This window comes from Hypanus sabinus, chromosome 8 (assembly GCF_030144855.1).
Source record: "Hypanus sabinus isolate sHypSab1 chromosome 8, sHypSab1.hap1, whole genome shotgun sequence".
NCBI classification, from domain to species: domain Eukaryota; kingdom Metazoa; phylum Chordata; class Chondrichthyes; order Myliobatiformes; family Dasyatidae; genus Hypanus; species Hypanus sabinus.
In genome coordinates this window covers 90,820,299-90,843,807 of record NC_082713.1, presented here as the reverse complement: position 1 = coordinate 90,843,807, position 23,509 = coordinate 90,820,299, and the positions used below count along the sequence as shown (strand labels likewise).

Here is a 23,509-nt window from a genome sequence, read left to right as displayed (position 1 = left end):
CATTGTAGGTGGTCTGGATATGTAGGGCTAGTTCCCCCTTGTAGCACATCAAGGTCTCACTTAGCTTCTGCCCCAGTATTTGTTTGGTGACCCCAAATGGGTTGGTTATGAAGGCTGTTTGCCTCCTGGCTCTCTCCTTGTGTCGTCTTCTATGCCACTCAGCCCTGTACAGGATTATAAGCCTCTTTCTGAGAATACTGCACAGCTCTGCCAGAGGTAGTCGCTGTTTCTCACTGGCCTTTTTGTACTGACGTTTCAGGGACTTCAATTCTTGGCTGATTTTGTGGCTCTTGCCCGCTCTCTGGTTCATAGTATATTGTGTTCTGGATGGCTTCTGTTCCACTGCACCAAACCTTTCCTCAGCAAAGTTGACTATGATTGTCGTCATTGCCTGCCGTCATCTTTTCGCATCTCCCTTTGCTGTTGCAGGCCTGTGGCTATTTTATTCAAACCACCTCAGATGTTCTTGGTGTGCTGCAACACTGCGAGGCTCTGGGCACTGTGAGCACCTGGCTCCTCCTGCCTCTCACCACATGCTCTTCTTTTGTGCTGTGTTGCTGCTTCACCCACCAGACTAGTGTATCTTCAACACTCAATTGTTCTTGCAGATCTTCCCACAAATGCATTCCACTCGTTGGCTTTCCATTCCATGGTTGATTAACATTGGGTCAGTCAAGTTGGGGCGTTCATCCTCTCCCCCGCCCTTCTCTCAACCTACCCTGGGGATGATTATAGCTTGCTTTGGGTTTCTTCTTCACAGAAGATACAGCTTGGGTTGCTAACCCTCCCTACCCGAGTTGCTGTCTTTCCAGACTGTCACTGTCTCCCCAGTCATCGCCATGGTTGTCAACCAGCCTGTTCCTGATCGTAACTGGTAGCTCCAGCTAAGAATATATATGACGGTGATCTCAACATATCATCAGTGATGTAACCTGGGGTCATCAAATGTTTTGGAAGTGCTATTACTAAGAAGTTGTCTGAGAGGCTGAAAGGTCTGAAAGTAGATACGTCACCTGGATCAGATGGACTACACCCCTGGATTCTGAAAGAGGTAGCTGAAGAAATTGTCTGGGCATTAGTAGTGACCTTTCAAGAATCAGTAGATTCTGGAATGGTTCTGGAAAATTACAAATGCCACTACACTCTTTAAGAAGGGAGAAGAAAGGAAATTATAGGCCAGTTAGCCTGACTTAAGTGGTTGGAAAAATATTGGAGGCCATTATTAAAGCTGATGTTACATGCACTTGCAAATGCATGACAAAATAGGCCAAAGTCAGCATGGTTTCCTTAATCTTGTCTGACAAATCTGTTGACATTCTTTGAAGATAGACAAAAATGAATCAGTTAATGTTGCTTAATTGGATTTTTTAGACAGCCTTTGACAAGGTGACACGTATGAGGCTGCTTAACAATTTAAGAGCCAATGGTATTACAGGAAATATACTAACATGGATAGAAGATTGACTGACTGGTAGAAAGAAAAGAGTGGGAATAATGGGAGCCTTTCCTGGCTGGTTGGCTGCCAGTCAGTAGTGGTGTTCCATCAAGGTCTGTGTTAGGACCACTTCATTTCAAGTTAAATGCCAGTGATTTGGATGACAAAATTGATGGCTTTGTGGCCAAGTTTACAGATGATGGGAAGATAGATGGCTGATCAGGTAGTGTTGAGGAAGCAGGGAGTCTTCAGAATGACTTAGAAAGATAGGGAGAATGAGTAAAGAAGTGGCAGATGGAATACAGTGTCAGGAATTGTGTGATCATGCACTTGATAAAAGGAATAGATGATCTTCTAAATAAAGGAGAAAATTCTAAAATCAGAGGTGCAAAGGAACGTGTGTGTCCTCGTTCAGGATACGCTGAGTTAATTTGCAGGTTGAGTCGGTGGTAAGGAAAGAAAATTCAGTGTTAGCATTGATTTCCAGTCGACTAAGATATAAAGCCAAGGATGTAATGCTAAGGCTTTATAAAGCATTGGTCAGACTGCACTTGGAATATTGTGCGCAGTTTTGGGCCCTTATTTAAAAGATGTGTTTATATTGAAGATGGTCCAGAAGAGGTTCACAAGGTGATTCTGACAATGAAAGGGTTAAAGTATGAGGAGCATTTGATGGATCTGGACATGTACTCACTGGAATTTAGAAAAATGGCATGTGATCTCATTAAAACCCTTTGAATATTGAAAGGTCTATATAGAGTGGGTGCGGGTGAGTATGTTTTCTATGGTGCGGGAGTCTAGGACTAGAGGGCACAGCCTCAGCCTAGAAGGACATCCATTTGGAACAGAAATAAGAATGATTTTTTTTAGCCAGTTGGTAGTGAATCTGTAGAATTCATAGCCACACATGGCTGTGGAGGGCAAGTCAATGGGTATACTTAAAGTGGTAGTTGATAAGTTCTTGATTATTCAGCATGTCTAAGGTTACGGGGAGAAGACAGGAGACTGGGGTTGAGAGGGATAATAAATCAGTCTTGATGTTATTGTGGAGCAGACTTGATGATAGTTCTGCTCCTATTTCTTGTGGTCTTTAAAGAATGCAGTGGCTCATACTTGATACCTTGCAGAGATAATAATTTTATCCTATCTTGAGCAACTTACGCTAAATGCTGGAGGAACACGGCAGATCTGACAGCATCATTGGAAATGAATAAGCAGTCAACGTTTTGGACCAACACTCTTCTTCAGGACTGAAAAGGAAGGGAGAAGACACCAGAATAAACAGGTGGGGAGAGGGGAAGGAGGATAGGTGAGGTCAAGTGAGTAGGAAAGTTAAAGGGCTGGAGAGGAAGGAATTTGATTGGAGAGGGGAGTAAGGGCAGGAGGAGAGGACTCAGGGAAGGTGCTGGGCAGGAGAGAAGCTGTAAGAGGCCAGAGTGGGGAGAGAAGAAGAGAAAAGAGAGAGGGAAATATTTTTTATATTCTGGAAGGATACAGTCGGCCCTCATCCACGGATTCTGCATGCGTGGATTCAACCAACCGCGGATTGGGAAAACCCGGAAGTTCTCTCTCCAGCACTTGTTGTTTGAGCATGTACAGACTTTTTTTCTTGTCATTATTCCCTAAACAATACAGTATAACAACTATTTACATAGCATTTACATTGTATTAGGCATTATAAATAATCTAAAGATAATTTAAAGTATACGGGAGGATGTGCATAGGTTACCGCGGATCGGGAATCGAGAAAAAACGGAAGTTCTCTAAGTTGGAACAGGTGCATCTGGTATTATTTGGCGTAAGTTAATCAAACGTCTGTCTTAGTATATAGTATATATTTTACCTTTCTATGCATATAAAACACTTAAGAAACGTATGTATTTCAGTAATTAAACCACTGCGTTGCTTAGTAATAATTGTAGCTTTCATCAGGGCAGGTCTTTCACATGCTCCATTATTCTCACTTTATCCTTTAAAATTGTTCCAATCTGTAGCCTAACGCTTTTCCAATGACCAATGATGTTTCACCTCTTTCCAATTGCTTTATTATTTTCAATAAAAAACACAAGATGCTGGCAGAACTCAGCAGGCCAGACAGCATCTATGGGAGGAGGTAGTGACGACGTTTCAGGCCGAAATGTCGTCACTACCTCCTCCCATAGATGCTGTCTGGCCTGCTGAATTCTGCCAGCATTTTGTGTTTTTTATTTATTTCCAGCATCTGCAGATTCACTCGTGTTGCTTTATTATTTCCACTTCATTTTCAATCGTGATCGTTTTCTGGAACAGAAACACTGCGGGTGGTGGGTCCCAAGCTCTGCCGGGTCCTAAAGTCCACCAACTTGAGCATCCGCTTTTTCTGGTATCTGCCGGTGGGGGGCAGTCCCAGAACCAATCCCCTGTGGATAAAGAGGACCGACTGTAAATCGATATTCGTGCTATCAGGTTAGAGGCTACAGAGATGGAATCTAGGGTGTTGCTCCTCCACCCTGAGGGTGGCCTCAACTTGGCACGAGGAAGCCAAAGACTGATATGTTGGAACAGGAATGGGAATTGGAATAAAAATGTTTGGCCAACGGGAAGTTTTGTTTTTGGCAGAGGAGCAGAGATGCTTAATGAAGCCGTCCCCCAATTTACAATAGGCCTCACCAATGTAGTGGGGGGGGAGGGGGGCTGCATCAGGAGAACCACACACAATAGGCAATTCCAGCTGATTCACATGCGAAGGCTTGCCTCACCTGGAAGGACTGTTTGGGAGCCTGAATGGAGGTGAGGGAGGAGGTGAATGGACAGGTGTAGCACTTTGGCTGCTTGCAGGGATAAGTGCCAAGAGGGAGATTACTGTGGAAGAATGAATGACAAAGGGAATCTCAGAGGGAGTGATCCCTGTGGAATGTGGGGGCAGGAGGTAACAATATGTTTGGTGGTAGGATCCCTTTGGAAATGGTGGAAGTTGTGGAAGATGATGTATTGGATGTGGAGGCACATGGGCTGATAGGTAAGGACAGGAGGAACTCTATTACTGTTAAGATGAGAAGATATGCAGGTGCTCAGGAAATGGGAGTGAGGGTGGAGGAAGGGAAATCCTGTTCTTTGCAGAAGGAGAACGTCTCTGATGTCCTAGAAGAGAAAGCTGCATCCTGGGGGAATAGATATGGTGGAGGTGAAGGAACTGAGAAAAGTGAATTTCATTTTTTGCAGGAGACTGGGCAGGAAGAAGTATAGTCAAAATAACTATGGGAATCAGTAGGTTTATAAAGATAATTGGTTGACAGTTTGTCCTCAGAGATGAAGGCATGGAGATTGAAAAAGGGGAAGGAGGTGTCAGAAATGGACCGAGTAGATTTAAGGGCAGGGTGGAAGTTAGAGGCAAAGTTGAAATTGACAAGCTTAGCATGGGTGCATGAAATGGCACCAATATGTCGCTAATGGAGTGAAGGGAGAGTTGGAGAACATTACCAGGGAACACTTGGAACACAGACTGTTCTACATTGTCAATGAAGAGGCAGGCATGGCTTGGGCTCATGCAGGTGCCCATGGCCACCCCTTGAGTGGTGATGAAGGGGAACGGGTAAGTTTTATATTGAGAAAGAAGTGGAGAGTTTTAAGGCCTTCTTGATGGGTATAGAAGTGTGCAGCGACTGGACATGCATGGTGAAAATGAAGCAGTCAGGTCCAGGGAATTGAAAGTTAGTGAGGAGATTGAAAGCAGAAGTGTCACAGCAAAGTCTGAACCAATGGTATGAGGACATGGGTTCAATGGGACAGGAGCAGGCAGAGACAATGGGCCAATCTAGACAGTCAGATTTGTTTGATCTGGGGTAGGAGCAGTGTGGAGTAAGGGAACTATGAGTTTGGTTGCTGTGGATGGGTATTCTCCAGAGTTGATGAGGTCAGTGATGATCTTAGAGAAGTTTTCTGATGGTCCGAAGTGGGGTCCCCTTCGAGGGGTAGGTATGAGGAGGTGTCTGAGAGTTGCCACCTGGCCTCAGCAAGGGAGAGGTCAGTGTGCCTCACTACAACAGTACCTGATTTGTCTGTGGGTTTGATGATGAGGTTGGAATTAGTGAAGAGCTGAAGGGGTAAGGTTTAAGGAAGGGAGATGAGTGCTGAGCAATTTGATCTGAAATGATTCAGTGGGGTGTCTGAGAAAAGGAGGAGGGTTGGAGACAGGGAAAGGGATCAGCAGTGCAGGGTGTGGAATGTTTGCCAAAGAAGCGGGCTCTGAGACAGCAGCAATGGAAGAAGAACTTAGCGTTGTGGTGGGCGTGGAACTCACTAAGGTGTGGCCAAAGGGAAGGCTTTTGCTGAGGACCCCAGAGAGGGGAAGGTCTGAGGGAATGGTGACGATACTGCAAGGCCGGGATCAGAAGGGGGAAAGGGAGTTGGTGATGCCAGGGGAGAGGGAGGGTTGGGGCATTCAGGGAACATGGGGTGGGAGGGAGATTGAGGCTTCGGGGACCCATGAGGTGATTATAGAGCCAGAGAGACATGGGTTTGGAGAGTGGTGGTGGGGGAAGTGGACCCTAGGGGCCCAGTGATTGTGAAGAAAGTTTTGGCCTGGAGGTACTGGCAATCAAGGTTCAGCCTGAGTCATAGCTAGAGGCTATAAATATGTCCAAGGTTGCAGGAACCACCACAGGTGCCAATGGAATCCAGGGTCTGGATCCACTCTTGGTTGTTGGAACTGGGGATGGCAACAATTGTGTCACCGTTCCAGAGGCATCCAGGACCATCAGAGCAAGGGATGGAGTCAGCGAGATCTGTGGTCTGGGGGTATCTGATCAAATCAAGATCTGAGGGGGTGGCAGCAGGGATCGCGTTCTGGCCTTAACTTGCTTAATAATTCCTTTCAAGTTTCAGAAAATCTTTAGTTAAGTGCACTTAACCTTACATGTTGTAGTAAATATGAGTACTGTTGGTGTCATTAAACATAGTAAATGTGTAGCATTTTCCCCAGGAAGGCCATTTTGTATTGGGCTTTGTTTCAATCCAAACGTGATTCCGAACATGTATGCTAGAAGCATGTAATGACATGTCAGCTTTAGACTACAATTTTACTCTGTTATCAATAATAGACTTGTAAGTTATGTTTGCCCTTTGCATTTAGGCATTGATTATTATTTCATGTATCAGAGATTATCAATTTGGCTTAGGAGATATCTAACCATATAATCTATGTCTGAAAGAAGGAGTTCCTCATCTTGAAAAGTGAATGAGGTATGTTAGAGTAATGAGTGAGAGAGTGGGAGCTGTGATGTAATAGATGCCTTCATCATGTTTAAAGCACGTTTTTAGTCATAATGATTGCACCATTTTTTTGTTCTCACCCTTGTTAATTCATTACTGGATCATGCATGTATCTCTAAGAGGATATTTCAGGTTGAGTATCCGTTATCCAGAATTTGAGCGCAGACATGATGTCACAAATGGAAAATTCCACAAGGCATTGGGAAGGTTCCCAGGTGATACGTAGGTCTCTGTGCATCAGAGACATTTCTGAGAAATGACCTCATACATGTAATGAACAGAAATTAATGAAAAATAGGAAAACACTGCATACAGTGAAAAATGAAGATCTTGAACATGTAATGAAAGTGGATTCATCAGAGTGAAAATATGCTACTTAACAGTACGCTGATTACGAAACAAGCAAAGACCTATCACGACAAACTGAAAATCGAAGCGTTATGAATGTACCACAGCTCTGAGGGGCCGAAGGGGTGGGAGCAGCCCCCTCCATCCGGAGAATCGCAAGATCGCTATTAATTCGGGTCTCGGACCCAGGAAGTGAGAGACAATGCAACGGTTTTGGCCATTGTTCTTAGAGGCACCTGTGTGACGTGCATGTCCCTGCTACGTGACAGCTACCCTTGGGCAATGTGGGGGTGGGGACTGCATCACCCTACTTTGATGGACATCTACAACTCTGCAAGTCAAGATAAAAGGGGACTGCAGGAGGCAGTACCCCAGCGACGCACCAGAAGGACACCCTCGCTAAGTGCTCCCGTGATAGCTGGAAGCCAGTCAAAAGCCACGTGCGCTCCTTTGCCTGGAGAGTGGGTGGCTGATAATACCGAGAAGGACTTCGAACTAACAACGGGGAAACAACGCTCCCCTGATTTAACGGAGTGGCTTCATAAAGACCCGGGCAAGTTTTTTCTGTTTTTCACCGATCCCTCAAAAACACGTGAAACCCAGCGATTCCCCGAAAGGCTAAAGTCTGCAGACTTCTGAGTGACGTTTATATTTCCAACGGACAATCTATTATCCCCTAGACAACAGTAGAGCTCACTTCTTAATGATGATTAGTACTATACCCGCGCTTTAGATAGAGTATTGACGACGTGAATTATCTGAATGTTTGTATTAACCTTACTTTTGTGCCCCTTTATAAATAAAAACGTTTGAAAATCGTGACATCAGACTTCAACGGACCTCTCTATCTTTGCTGGTAAGTTATCCAGTTACGGGGTACGTAACAACTTGGGGTTTCTCGTCTCGGGATTTGACACCAAATTGGGAGGCCAGTGAATTGGGCTTGTAAGTCCAAAACTTGAATCTGGTTATGCGGGTAGCCAGACGTGAAACCAGCAAAGATGGACACGGGTGAATTTATGAAAAACCCGACTGGCTAGAGGCGGCCACCAAATCAGACTTGTTAAATTTAGCGAAGGGGTTGAACCTTGCAGAAGTGACGTCGTCCATGAAAAAGCGGGAGGTGCGAAGGGCCATAACTCAGTATTACGTTGGGAAGAATGTGTTTGAAGATGAGGTATTGGAAGATATCCCTGAAAAGGTACCATCAAGTGGGACGGTTCAGTTAGAGGTGGGGAAATTAAGGTTGGAACATGAAATTAAGTTAAAAGAGCTGGAAGCGGCATGGAACCAAGCTGAGAGGCAAAGACAGCATGAAATTCACCTAAAGGAGCTAGAAGCAGTCGAGAAAGAGAAACAGAGGCAACATGACTGGGAAATTGAGAAGATAAGGAACGAGCGAAGAGATCAAGGGTTAGACCAGGGGTCGGCAACCCGCAGCTCCGGAGCCGCATGCGACTCTTTCATCTCTGTGCTGCAGCTCTCAATGGCTTTGGAAAATAAATGATGAGTATTTAATTAAAATGTATTTTATGTTAGTTTGTTAGTTTTTGAAATGTAATTCTAAATTTGAAGATTATGGTGATCTTGTACAATCTATACGTCACCACTGCCAATGCCTGACACCCGCCAGTACGCGATTTCTTTAATTTTTCGATCCAAAGTAGGCTAACTATGGAGAATTGTAAAAAAAGAAAAGTGACTGAAGAAAACAGAACGTTTAATGATACGTGGACAGATTCATTTGCTTTCACTGTTGACGAGACTGGTTTACCGGTATGCTTAATATGCAATGAGAAGCTAGCAAACAACAAAAAGTCAAAAGTCGTAAGACATTTCCAGAATAAACACGCAGCCTTTGCTCAAAAATATCCGGATGGAGATGAGAGAAAAAAAGCCGTTTTGGAACTGATGCGGAAGGTTGATCTGAGCAAAAATCATTTCAAGAAGTGGATGAAGTCTGGAAAATCAACGACATATGCTCGTTTTGTTGCCACTCAGGAAATAGTCAGGCACGGGAAGCAGTTTACAGATGGTGAATATATAAAAGAATCTTTCGTTAAGATTTCAGATCATCTATTCACGGACTTTAAAAACAAGAGTGAAATTGTGCAGAAAAACAGTGATATGCTCCTCTCTGCAAAGACTGTCAAAGACACAAGACAGCAAATTAAAGACATCAATTCAGCTGTGGCCTACTCGATTGCCTGTGACGAGTCTAAAGACAAAGGTGATATTGAACAAATAGCGCTGTTCTGCCGGTATGTAAGCTCTGCCGGGCCACAGGAAGAAATGATTGAATTGATACCTCTAAAAGGCCAAACACGGGGGGAGGACATCTGTGAGGCTGTCTTGAATTGTTTAAGAGTCAAAGGAATAAAGACCACCCACCTGGTGTCAGTAGCTACTGATGGGGCACCGAGTATGACAGGAGCGCAGAAGGGATTTGTGGCTTTACTGCAGAAGTTGCTGGACAGAAAGCTGCTGACTTTTCACTGCATCTTGCACCAAGAGGCACTGTGCGCTCAAACATTTCCTCCGGAATGCACAGAAGTAATGGATGTTGTCATTCAGATTGTCAATAAAATAATGGCAAAAAGTTTAAATCACCGTCAATTCCGTTTGTCACTGGACAAGCTGGAAAGCGCATATTCTGATCTCCTGCTGCACAATAAAGTCCGGTGGCTGTCAAGAGGGGAGGTGCTGAAACGCTTTGTCGCGTGTCTGGAAGAAGTGAAAACTTTCCTGGGCAGCAAAGGGCTCACCTTTCCTGAGCTGGAACAGCCAGAGTGGCTGGAAAAGCTACACTTCATGGTAGACATGACAGCGCACCTGAACACGCTGAACACAGCTCTTCAGGAGAAAGGACGCACAGCCCTGCACATGTTGGAGGATGTTTTGGCATTCGAGCGCAAGTTGACAGTGCTTGCCAGAGATTTACAGAAAGGCACATTGTCTCACTTCCCCAATTTGAGAGAGTTGAAACAAGCTCACAACATGATAAATTCAGAATATTTACATTCTGCAATCATCGCAATGCAAACATCGTTTGGGAAACACTTCTGTGAGTTCAGAGAGGAAAAAAACACATTATCCTTCCCGGTCACTTCCCTAAGCATTGATCCATCCCTACTGAATTGGCAGGTTAGTCAACCTGATCTTGAGATGGAACTGGCCGACATAGCCGACAAAGACATATGGGTGTCCAGGTTTAGACGCCTGACAGCAGACCTTGAAGATGTTACCCGTCAGAAGGCCGTTCTTGCTCAGATGGAGTGATATTGAAAACCTCCCTAAACCGGACAAACTTGTGTTCGAAACATGGAATGCTATCCTCGACATTTATGTAAACATTAAAAAGTATGCGCTTGGAGTACTGTCCATCTTTGGATCCACATATGTATGTGAGCAGGTCTTCTCCAACATGAACTTTATTAAAAACAAACATCGCACACGCCTCACAGATGACAGCTTGCGATCCTGTGTAAAGATGAAGGTGACGCCATACAGCCCTGATGTACAGACCCTGTGCGCTGAGGTCCAGGAGCAGAAATCTCATTAACCAAGTATGCTAAATATTTTAATTGCCTATTATTTTACGTATATTCATATTTTTTCATTGTTCAGTGAAATAGTCCTTTTATTTTTCCGGTTGACAGCTGGCTGACGTTATTTTTGGTTTGCTGCTGGCGGACAATTTAAGGTCGGGGTTTTTCATAAATACAAGAAGGACTCAAATAGACATTGAGTATTTTAGTTAAAAGTAACCTTCAACCCAACGTCTTCTTTTCGGAGTTCAAAATGTTTTTGTTGCATGCAGAAATGTAATTTCGTATTCTCTGCAGGAGTTCATCGATTTCATTAATGCAACACATTATAGTTTGTTTATACATAGCATAAAGGCAAAAAAAACGTTGTATGCAGTGTTATTTCATTTTAAATGTCAAACGGCTTTTGTGGCTCCCAGTGTTTGCTTTTCTGTGGGAAACGGGTCCAAATGGCTCTTTCAGTGGTAAAGGTTGCCGACCTCTGGGTTAGACCGAGCGGAGCGGTTTAATGTTAGTAGGGAGTTGAGTTTGGTGCCCCCGTTCGAGGAGACAGATGTCGATAGTTATTTCTTGCTTTTTGAAAAGGTGGCAGTAAATCAGAAGTGGCCAAAAGAGCAGTGGGTGGCGTTGTTACAAAGTGTGTTAAAGGGGAAGGCCCAACGAGCGTATGCGGCGTTGTCCCTGGAGGAGGGGGAAGCGGAGAATTATGCTGAAGTAAAGGTGGCCATTCTCCAGACTTACGAATTGGTACCTGAGGCCTATAGACAAAAGTTTAGAAGTTTAAGGAAAGGGTGGAATCAAACATATACTGAGCTAACCCATGAGAAGGGGGTGCTCTTGTACCGTTGGTGCACCGTGGAAAGGGTGGACGAGGATTATGGGCGTCTCAGGGAGTTACTTTGGATTGAGGAATTTAAAAGTTGTGTTCCGGAGGAGATCCGGATGTATTTGAACGAGAAGCCGGATAAGTCCATTTCAGAATTTGCTAGGTTTGCGGACGAATATGTCCTAACCCACAGAACAAAGACTTCCTCGAATAAAGGTCTCCAGAGAGACCGTGGGAACGATCGAGAAAGTCCGACGAGTGAGGCAGAGGTCCCACCGGGAGCTAGTGGTAAGGTTGAGGGGGAAAGGCAAGACGGCCAAAGGTTTCCGGGTTTGACCTGTTTTAATTGTGGAAAGGAGGGGCATATTGCATCTCGATGCTTTGCTCCGAGGAAAGAGATAGGAAGAGGGAAAGCCACAGTCCCTTTCGGGTGTGCCATGGTAATCAGCAAATCGGCCAGAGAGCCGAGGGTAGACAGAGTACGAGAAGGCTCTGAGAGTTGTCTGTCACTTGGAACCCGTGTCTGTGACGGAGGGAGACACACCAGTTCCCGTATGAATCTGGAGAGACACGGAGGCTGAACTAACTCTGATTAGCCGTAAGGTACTAGAATTTGGTCGGAAAACGGGCATGGTAAAGGTGGAAGGAATAAATAAAAGGATAGAAATGGTGTCCTTACATAAAGTCATTCTGGATTGTGAGCTGGTGTATGGATCAGTTGAAATAGGGGTGCCATTAGAATTCCCGAGAGCTGACGTGGACATCCTGCTGGGAAACGACTTAGCAGGGGGTAAGGTTTGGTCAGCCATGCTGCCGACCTACCGACCGGCGAGTGTGGTGGCCCCGTCCCTAGCACCCAAGGACCATCTCGTCGGCGCGGTCACTCGCAGCATGTCGAGAGAGGCAGCTGAGAACGAGAGCAGTTTAAATCTGGCCAGTTTTGATTTGGCCGAGACGTCTTTGCTGACCCTGTGCCATGAGGGTTTAGAGGGTGGTAAGACGAAGAGTAGTAAAGTGAAAGGGGGTAAGGGAGAGGAGATAGATCTGCCCTTAGCGAAGAGAAAGGTCCTAAAGGTAGGAAATAAAGATGAGAAACAGATAAAGCTGTTGGAAGGTCCAGAGTTGGACATGGATGATCTGTCTGGTTTGGCAGAATTGTTTGAAGAACTTGAGAGTACAAAAGGTGTTCCCGATAATGAGAGGAGGGCAGTCCTAGATGGAAAAGATACCCTTGCTTCGAAGGAGTCTGCTGAAAGGGCCGAGGAGGTTGTTTCAGCTCGCAGGGTTGTGCCTTCCCCGGGTGGGAGCTGCCCAGAGAGTAACTGGGACGATCGGGGGAAGTTAGAATTTGAAAAAGGTACGGGTGTTGAAAGCCTGGAAGAGGCAAATGTCCCGTTTGAGTGTGTCCGAGATGGGGATGCACGTGGTGTTGAACCTGGTAACGGAGCTCAGAAGAAGTCTGAGGTATCGGATTCAGTGGAACGGGGCGGCCGTCCTTGTGGGTCAGATAGACTTGGTTCAGTGGGAAAAGGGTTAACCTTAGTAACCGGGAACAGTGTGAGTTCCCCGGTGTTTGTACTCGAAGGTGGGTTCAAAGTTAACGCAGAATTTAAGAATGGGGGGATGAGGATTGTTATTGAAGGAAACGGAAAGTCTGTAGTTTCCAAATCGAAGGAAGAAATCTTAAACCTGGCAGATCGCTCACAGAGTGAGCCGGGGGATAGCGGGGCCCCCCACTCTATTGTTATGCCAGGATGGGGTGTGAAGAGGCCGCCTTCGAAATGCTACTTGAGTGAAGAGTTCGAATCAAACACCAATAGCCTGAAGGGTACTGATAAAAGGGCCAGCCACCTGGGTAAAATCAAAGAATTAAGTGGAAATGGTCTAAGTTTGGGGCATGGTGTTGCTAAAATAACCCCGATGAACGAGGCGGGCGGGAGTTCACCACGCAAAATTACTCAAGTTCCCCACGGGGGGGGGGGGGGGGCTCGCCGGAAAAGAGGCGACGGTTAATGGGGATGCCATTGTTAAACAGCCAAGCAGATTGAACGGGTTTGCGCCAAAGCCTGTGAATAATAAAGACAGCCCCTTTGGAGAACTGCCGGTTAAGTAAAACGACTGAAACGATTAGTATCCGCATAAACTTTTGTAAATGCACCTAAGCTAAGGTCACACCTCCTTAGTTTTGTTGCTTAAAGAAAAAAAATAAATAGGTGGTTATTGAATTGAAGTCTGATGCTACGTGACTTTAGTACGGTACGCGATGTTAAGATATTATAGAAAGGACACTGTAATCGTTAACTATTTAGATACTGACTTGAATGTATAACGGTAGTACTCTGTGAAAAGAAATTGTGTTAGATTAAAAATCCTGTAAGACTCTGTCCAACTCAGTTTTTAACCGCTGGTAAAAAACGCTTTTTTTTTAGAGGGGAGGTGTTATGAATGTACCACAGCTCTGAGGGGCCGAAGGGGCGGGAGCAGCCCCCTCCTTCCGGAGAATCGCAAGATCGCTATTAATTCGGGTCTCGGACCCAGGAAGTGAGAGACAATGCAACAGTTTTGGCTATTGTTCTTAGAGGCACCTGTGTGACGTGCATGACCCTGCTACGTGACAGCTACCATGGATATGGACACCCTCGGGCAATGTGGGGGTGGGGATTGCATCACCCTACTTTGATGGACATCTACAACTCTGCAAGTCAAGATTAAAGGGGACTGCAGGAGGCGGTACCCCAGCGACGCACCAGAAGGACTCCCTCGCTCAGTGCTCCCGTAATAGCTGGAAGCCACTCAACGCCACGTGTGCTCCTAACCCCTTTGCCTGGGGAGTGGGTGGCTGATAATACCGAGAAGGACTTCGAACTAACAACGGGGAAACAACGCTCCCCTGATTTAACGGAGTGGCTTCATAAAGACCCGGGCAAGTTTTTTCTGTTTTTCACCGATCCCTCTAAAACACGTGAAACCCAACGATTCCCCGAAAGGCTAAAGTCTGCAGACTTCTGAGTGAATTTTATATTTCCAACGGACAATATATTAACCCCTAGACAACAGTAGAGCTCACTTCTTAATTACTATACCCGCGCTTTAGATAGAGTAGTGACAACGTGTATTATCTGAATGTTTGTATTAACCTTACTTTTGTGCCCCTTTATAAATAAAAACTTTTGAAAATAGTGACATCAGACTTCAACGGACTTCTCTATCTTTGCTGGTAAGTTATCCAGTTACGGGATACGTAACAGAAGGTACTTGTGAATATTCAGCAGGTTGGTTGCAGAAATTAAAGAAAAGGCACAACACTAATTTTTAAAGGATCACGGAATTTTAATAATAATGCTTCTGCTGATCACGAAGCTTTATTCAGTTTGCGAAGATCACTGATGAAAATCTAACTCCAGAACAAGTTACCATGCTGATTATTTTTGTACCTTATATCAGACTTTAAAAAAGGTAAAATACAAATATAGTGTACTGTAGCCTTTTAATCAAAACATAACGTGGAGACTGAAATCCTGCCGTTGTTTGACCATTAAAGGCAGGAGCATCAAGAGAAAAGCGCAATCAAGTATTGCCAAGAACCAAAACATCAAACTTCTTTGTTTTTTCTTGGACCTTTGGTAATTCTTCTACTAAATAGACAGCTGATTACACCCTCAGAAATGTTTCTTGTGACTTGAGTGTGGATTAACTGTTGATAAATTGAATGAATCTAAGGAAAGTCTGTACATAAAGTCTGTGCATAAAGTAATGGGTGACTGGTTTCCCTTCTAGATCAAGAAGCAACAGCAGGAGGTGTTGGACTACCTGCAAGCTAACAAAATAGAATTTGAAAGATGTGACATTGCAGTGAGTGACGAAAACAAAATGTTCATGCGGGAGAACGTTCCCGAGAATTGCCGTCCTGCAAGTGGAATTCCACTTCCACCTCAGATCTTCAACAACAATCATTACTGTGGGGTGAGATTAACTTGCAGCTCCTGTCCTGAATGTGTTCTTAGGGGTGGGAGTGGAGGAGTTGTAACTTACTGACTATCAATGGACAGATTAACTGTTTTACCATCACCATCTCTTGGTGACCTCTTGCCTTGTCATTCACTGAACCCAATCCACCAATGGGCACTGCATGAGCTTCTTCTGACAATTCCCATCTGCCTGCTCCTTGCAGCCTCCCCCTGCACTGCCAACTCCTTCATGAAACACTTGTAGTCCCGCTCTCCTATCCCTTTACTTTTTCCCCTTTTCAGAGCACAGTTGAAGCATGTTGACTCCACCCAGTACTTTAATGCACACTTACCACTTCCTTAATATAGATTCTAGTAGTGAATTCTATGGATGTCAGGCTGATTGGTTTAATTATGGAAGTGAAAGGGTGTCTGCTGACATTCCTGCACATGTTAATGCACAACTGGTACAATACTAACTTATTCTTGCCAGGCTGTGGGTTGAGTGTAGATGGAATGTGAATGTGTCCTTGCACTGATGGGGGTGTGGAATATGATTTGGTGGACAGAGTTTCGTTCTCAGTGAGGTGGAGTTAGTCCTTGATCATGTGCCTTTTTGAATGACGTCCTATCAGAACAGACCAGAGTGTCAATGTGGGGCATGTATGTACGCAATGTGACCGTGTGGGTTTCCCTGGATGCATCTATTCCCTCCCACGTTCCTAAAATGTGCAGAATGATAGTTTAGGTGACTTCTGCAGTTTACTTTTCCTGCTGTTACATGGTAGGAACTGGGGAGGAGCAGATTGGTATGGAGCAGTACAAAGTACCACGTACCACTTCAACCATGCCTGTACATCTATGACAACAATATAATCTCATCTGACCATTTCTATCTCTCTACTCCCTGCCCTGTCATGTGTCTGTGACAGGGAACTAAGACAGGGGCCTGCACTACCCTGGTTGGGCAGTGACTGTTCATTCCTAGGTCATGGTTTAAGATCACTGCCAAAGGTTGATTGTGAGCTTACAAATCACTTGGCGTCCACGGTCGATCGGGCTCAGCCGGACCCTGGGGGACAGAAACACTGACTGGGCTCAGCCGGACCCTGCGGGACAGAAACACTGACCGGGCTCAGCCGGACCCTGGGGGACAGAAATACTGACCGGGCTCAGCCGGACCCTGGGGGACAGAAACACTGACCAGGCTCAGCCGGATCCAGGAGGGACTGAAACACTGACCGGGCTCAGCCGGATCCAGGGGGTCTGAAACACTGACCGGGCTCAGCCGCACCCAGGGGGGTCTGAAACACTGACCGGGCGCAGCCGGACCCAGGGGGGACAGAAACACTGACCGGGCTCAGGCGGACCCGGGGGGACAGAAACACTGATCAGGCTCAGCCGGACCCAGGGGGTAATGAAACACTGACCGGGCACAGCCGGACCCAGGGGGGACTGAAACACTGACCGGGTTCAGCCGGACCCAGGGGGAACTGAAACACTGACCGGGCTCAGCCGGACCCACACGGGTCGAAAACACTGACCGGGCTCAGGCGGACCCAGGGGGTCTGAAACACTGACCGGGCTCATCCGGACACGGGGAACTGAAACACTGACCGGGCTCAGCCAGACCCAGGGGGGACGGAAACACTGACCGGGTTCAGCCAGACCCAGGGGGGATGGAAACACTGATACGGTTCAGACGGACCCATGTCGGTCGGAAACAGTGACCAGGCTAAGCCGGACCCAAGAGGATTGAAACACTGTCCGGGCTCAGCTGGACCCAGTGGGAACTGAAACACTGACCGGGCTCAGCCGGATCCAGGGGAAACTGAAACACTGACCGGGCTCAGCTGGACCCAGGGGGAACTGAAATACTGACCGGGCTCAGCTGGACCCAGGGGGGAGTGAAACACTGACCGGGCACAGCCGGACCCAGGGGGGACTGAAACACTGACCGGGTTCAGCCGGACCCAGGGGGAACTGAAACACTGACCGGGCTCAGCCGGACCCACACGGGTCGAAAACACTGACCGGGCTCAGGCGGACCCAGGGGGTCTGAAACACTGACCGGGCTCATCCGGACACGGGGAACTGAAACACTGACCGGGTTCAGCCAGACCCAGGGGGGATGGAAACACTGATACGGTTCAGACGGACACATGTCGGTCGGAAACAGTGACCGGGCTAAGCCGGACCCAAGAGGATTGAAACACTGTCCGGGCTCAGCTGGACCCAGTGGGAACTGAAACACTGACCGGGCTCAGCCGGATCCAGGGGAAACTGAAACACTGACCGGGCTCAGCTGGACCCAGGGGGAACTGAAATACTGACCGGGCTCAGCTGGACCCAGGGGGGAGTGAAACACTGACCGGGCTCAGCCGGACCCAGGAGGCACTGAAACACTGACCGGGTTCAGCTGGACCCAGGGGGGACTGAAACACTGACCGGGCTCAGCCGGACCCAGGGGTACTGAAACACTGACCGGGCTCAGCTGGACCCAGGGGGGACTGAAACACTGACCGGGCTCAGCTGGACCCAGGTGGGACTGAAACACTGACCGGGCTCAGCCGGATCCAGGGGAAAATGAAACACTGACCGGGCTCAGCTGGACCCAGGGGGGAGTGAAACACTGACCGGGCTCAGCCGGACCCAGGAGGCACTGAAACACTGACCGGGCTCAGCTGGACCCAGGGGGGAGTGAAACACTGACCGTGCTCAGCCGGACCCAGGAGGCACTGAAACACTGACCGGGCTCAGCCGCACCCAGTGGGAACTGAAACACTGACCGGGCTCAGCTGGACCCAGGGGGGACTGAAACACTGAACGGGCTCAGCCGGATCCAGGGGGAACTGAAACACTGACCGGGCTCAGCTGGACCCAGGGGGGACTGAAACACTGACCGGGCTCAGCCGGACCCAGTGGGAACTGAAACACTGACTGGGCTCAGCTGGACCCAGTGGGGACTGAAACACTGACCGAGCTCAGCCGGACCCAGTGGGGACTGAAACACTGACCGGGCTCAGCCGGACCCAGTGGGGACTGAAATACTGACCGGGCTCAGCTGGACCCAGGGGGGACTGAAACACTGACCGGGCTCAGCCGGACCTAGGGGGCACTGAAACACTGACCGGGCTCAGCCGGATCCAGGGGAAACTGAAACACTGACCGGGCTCAGCTGGACCCAGGGGGAACTGAAATACTGACCGGGCTCAGCCAGATCCAGGGGGAACTGAAACACTGACCCGGCTCAGCTGGACCCAGAGGGGTCTGAAACACTGAATGGGCTCAGCCGGAACCACAGGGTTCTGAAACACTGTCTGGGCTCAGCAGTATACAGGGGGTCTGAAACATTGACCGGGCTCAGCCGGACCCAGGGGGAAATGAAACACTGACCGGGCTCAGCTGGACCCACGGGGGTCTGAAACACTGACCGGGCGCAGCCGGACCCAGGGGGAACTGAAACACTGACCGGGCGCAGCCGGACCCAGGGGGAACTGAAACACTGACCGGGCTCAGCCGGACCCAGGGGGGACGGAAACACTGACCGGGCTCAGCCGGACCCAGAGGGGACTGAAACACTGACCGGGCTCAGCTGGACCCAGGGGGGACTGAAACACTGATCAGGCTCAGCAGGATCCAGGGTGGGACTGAAACACTGACCGAGCTCAGCCGGATCCAGGAGGCACTGAAACACTGACCGGGCTCAGCCGGACCCAGGGGGGAGTGAAACACTGACCGGGCTCAGCCAGACCCAGGGGCGACTGAAACACTGACTGGGCTCAGCCGGACCCAGGGGGCACTGAAACACTGACCGGGCTCAGCCGTACCCACAGGGGACTGAAACAATGACCGGGTTCAGGGGGGTCCACAAGGGTCAGAAACAATGACCGGGCTCAGCCGGACCCAGGGGGGACTGGAACACTGACCGGGCTCAGCTGGACCCAGGGGGGACTGAAACACTGATCAGGCTCAGCAGGATCCAGGGGGGGACTGAAACACTGACCGAGCTCAGCCGGATCCAGGAGGCACTGAAACACTGACCGGGCTCAGCCGGACCCAGGGGGGAGTGAAACACTGACCGGGCTCAGCCGGACCCAGGGGGGAGTGAAACACTGACCGGGTTCAGCCGGACCCAGGGGGGAGTGAAAAACTGACCGGGCTCAGCCAGACCCAGGGGCGACTGAAACACTGACTGGGCTCAGCCGGACCCAGGGGGCACTGAAACACTGACCGGGCTCAGCCGTACCCACAGGGGACTGAAACAATGACCGGGTTCAGGGGGGCCCACAGGGGACTGAAACAATGACCGGGTTCAGGGGGGCCCACAAGGGTCAGAAACAATGACCGGGCTGAGCCGGACCCAGGGGGAACTGAAACACTGACCGGGCTCAGCCGGATCCAGGGAGGACGGAAACACTGATACGGATCAGCCGGACACACGCCGGTCGGAAACACTGACCGGGCTCAGCCGGACCCAGGGGGGTCGGAAACACTGATACGGTTCAGACGGACCCATACCGGTCGGAAACAGTGACCAGGCTAAGCCGGACCCAAGAGGATTGGAAACACTGACCGGGATCAGCCGTACCCACAGGGGACTGAAACACTGACCGGGTTCAGTGGGACACACACTGTTGGAAACACTGACCGGGCTCAGCTGGACCCACAGCGGTCTGAAACACTGACCGGGCTCAGCCGGGCGCAGAGGGGACAGAAACACTGACCGGGCTCAGCCGGAACCACAGGGGTCTGAAACACTGAACGGACTCAGCCGGATCCAGGGGAAACTGAAACACTGACCGGGCTCAGCTGGACCCAGGGGGAACTGAAATACTGACCGGGCTCAGCCGGATCCAGGGGAAACTGAAACACTGACCCGGCTCAGCTGGACCCAGAGGGGTCTGAAACACTGACCGGGCTCAGCCGGATCCAGCAGGCACTGAAACACTGACCGGGCTCAGCTGGACCCGGGGGGAGTGAAACACTGACCGTGCTCAGCCGGACCCAGGAGGCACTGAAACACTGACCGGGCTCAGCTGGACCCAGGGGGGACTGAAACACTGACCGGGCTCAGCCGGACCCAGTGGGGACTGAAACAGTGACGGAGCTCAGCCGGACCCAGGGGGGACTGAAACACTGACCGGGCTCAGCCGGACCCAGTGGGGACTGAAACACTGACCGGGCTCAGCTGGACCCAGGGGGGACTGAAACACTGACCGGGCTCATCCGGACCCGGGGGCACTGAAACACTGACCTGGCTCAGCCGGACGCAGGGGTGACAGAAACACTGACCGGGCTCAGCTGGACCCAGGGGGGACTGAAACACTGATCAGGCTCAGCAGGATCCAGTGGGAACTGAAACACTGACCGGGCTCAGCTGGACCCAGGGGGGACTGAAACACTGACCGGGCTCAGCCGGACCCAGTGGGGTCTGAAACAGTGACCGGGCTCAGCCGGACCCAGGGGGGACTGAAACACTGACCGGGCTCAGCCGGACCCAGTGGGGACTGAAACACTGACCGGGCTCAGCTGGACCCAGGGGGGACTGAAACACTGAACGGGCTCATCCGGACCCGGGGGCACTGAAACACTGACCGGGCTCAGCCGGACGCAGGGGGGACTGAAACACTGATCAGGCTCAGCCGGAACCACAGGGGTCTGAAACACTGAACGGACTCAGCCGGACCCAGTGGGAACTGAAACACTGACCGGGCTCAGCCGGATCCAGGGGAAACTGAAACACTGACCGGGCTCAGCTGGACCCAGGGGGAACTGAAATACTGACCGGGCTCAGCCGGATCCAGGGGAAACTGAAACACTGACCCGGCTCAGCTGGACCCAGAGGGGTCTGAAACACTGACCGGGCTCAGCCGGATCCAGCAGGCACTGAAACACTGACCGGGCTCAGCTGGACCCAGGGGGGAGTGAAACACTGACCGTGCTCAGCCGGACCCAGGAGGCACTGAAACACTGACCGGGCTCAGCTGGACCCAGGGGGGACTGAAACACTGACCGGGCTCAGCTGGACCCAGTGGGGACTGAAACAGTGACCGGGCTCAGCCGGACCCAGTGGGGACTGAAACACTGACCGGGCTCAGCTGGACCCAGGGGGGACTGAAACACTGACCGGGCTCATCCGGACCCGGGGGCACTGAAACACTGACCGGGCTCAGCCGGACGCAGGGGTGACAGAAACACTGACCGGGCTCAGCTGGACCCAGGGGGGACTGAAACACTGATCGGGCTCAGCAGGATCCAGTGGGAACTGAAACACTGACCGGGCTCAGCCGGATCCAGGGGAAACTGAAACACTGACCGGGCTCAGCCGGACCCAGGGGGGACTGAAACACTGACCGGGCTCAGCCGGACCCAGTGGGGACTGAAACACTAACCGGGCTCAGCTGGACCCAGGGGGGACTGAAACACTGACCGGGCTCATCCGGACCCGGGGGCACTGAAACACTGACCGGGCTCAGCCGGACGCAGGGGTGACAGAAACACTGACCGGGCTCAGCTGGACCCAGGGGGGACTGAAACACTGATCGGGCTCAGCAGGATCCAGTGGGAACTGAAACACTGACCGGGCTCAGCCGGATCCAGGGGAAACTGAAACACTGACCGGGCTCAGCCGGACCCAGGGGGGACTGAAACACTGACCGGGCTCAGCCGGACCCAGGGGGTCTGAAACACTGACCGGGCTCAGCCGGACCCAGGGGGGTCTGAAACACTGACCGGGCGCAGCCGGACCCAGGGGGGACAGAAACACTGACCGGGCTCAGGCGGACCCGGGGGGACAGAAACTCTGATACGGTTCAGACGGACCCATGTCGGTCGGAAACAGTGACCGGGCTAAGCCGGACCCAAGAGGATCGAAACACTGTCCGGGCTCAGCCGGATCCAGGGGAAACTGAAACACTGACCGGGCTCAGCTGGACCCAGGGGGAACTGAAATACTGACCGGGCTCAGCCAGACCCAGGGGGAACTGAAACACTGACCCGGCTCAGCTGGACCCAGGGAGGACTGAAACACTGACCGGGCTCAGCTGGACCCAGGGGGGACTGAAACACTGACCGGGCTCAGCTGGACCCAGGTGGGACTGAAACACTGACCGGGCTCAGCCGGACCCAGGGGGGACTGAAACACTGACCGGGCTCAGCTGGACCCAGGGGGGACTGAAACACTGATCAGGCTCAGCAGGATCCAGGGGGCTCTGAAACACTGAATGGGCTCAGCCGGAACCACAGGGTTCTGAAACACTGTCTGGGCTCAGCAGTATACAGGGGGTCTGAAACATTGACCGGGCTCAGCCGGACCCAGGGGGAAATGAAACACTGACCGGGCTCAGCTGGACCCACGGGGGTCTGAAACACTGACCGGGCGCAGCCGGACCCAGGGGGAACTGAAACACTGACCGGGTGCAGCCGGACCCAGGGGGAACTGGAACACTGACCGGGTTCAGCTGGACCCAGGGGGGACTGAAACATTGATCAGGCTCAGCAGGATCCGGGGGGGACTGAAACACTGACCGAGCTCAGCCGGATCCAGGAGGCACTGAAACACTGACCGGTCTCAGCCGGACCCAGGGGGGAGTGAAACACTGACCGGGCTCAGCCGGACCCAGGGGGGAGTGAAACACTGACCGGGCTCAGCCAGACCCAGGGGCGACTGAAACACTGACTGGGCTCAGCCGGACCCAGGGGGCACTGAAACACTGACCGGGCTCAGCCGTACCCACAGGGGACTGAAACAATGACCGGGTTCAGGGGGGCCCACAATGGTCAGAAACAATGACTGGGCTCAGCCGGACCCACAGGGATCTGAAATAGTGACCGGGCTCAGCCGGACGCAGGGGGGACAGAAACACTGACCGGGCTCAGCTGGACCCAGGGGGAACTGAAACACTGACCGGGCTCAGCCGGATCCAGGGAGGACGGAAACACTGATACGGATCAGCCGGACACACGCCGGTCGGAAACACTGACCGGGCTCAGCCGGACCCAGGGGGGTCGGAAACACTGATACGGTTCAGACGGACCCATACCGGTCGGAAACAGTGACCAGGCTAAGCCGGACCCAAGAGGATTGGAAACACTGACCGGGATCAGCCGTACCCACAGGGGACTGAAACACTGACCGGGTTCAGTGGGACCC

General features: G+C 50.5%; 1 protein-coding gene across 1 annotated transcript in view; it reads left to right on the top strand.

Annotated features, from left to right (window-relative positions):
- sh3bgrl (SH3 domain binding glutamate-rich protein like) overlaps nucleotides 1–23,509 on the top strand; it is a 149,335-nt gene that overhangs the window by 35,515 nt on the left and 90,311 nt on the right. The window contains exon 2 of the mRNA XM_059977477.1: nucleotides 15,185–15,370. Within this exon, the coding sequence (XP_059833460.1) occupies nucleotides 15,185–15,370 (186 nt within the window). The remainder of the gene's footprint in view (nucleotides 1–15,184; nucleotides 15,371–23,509) is intronic.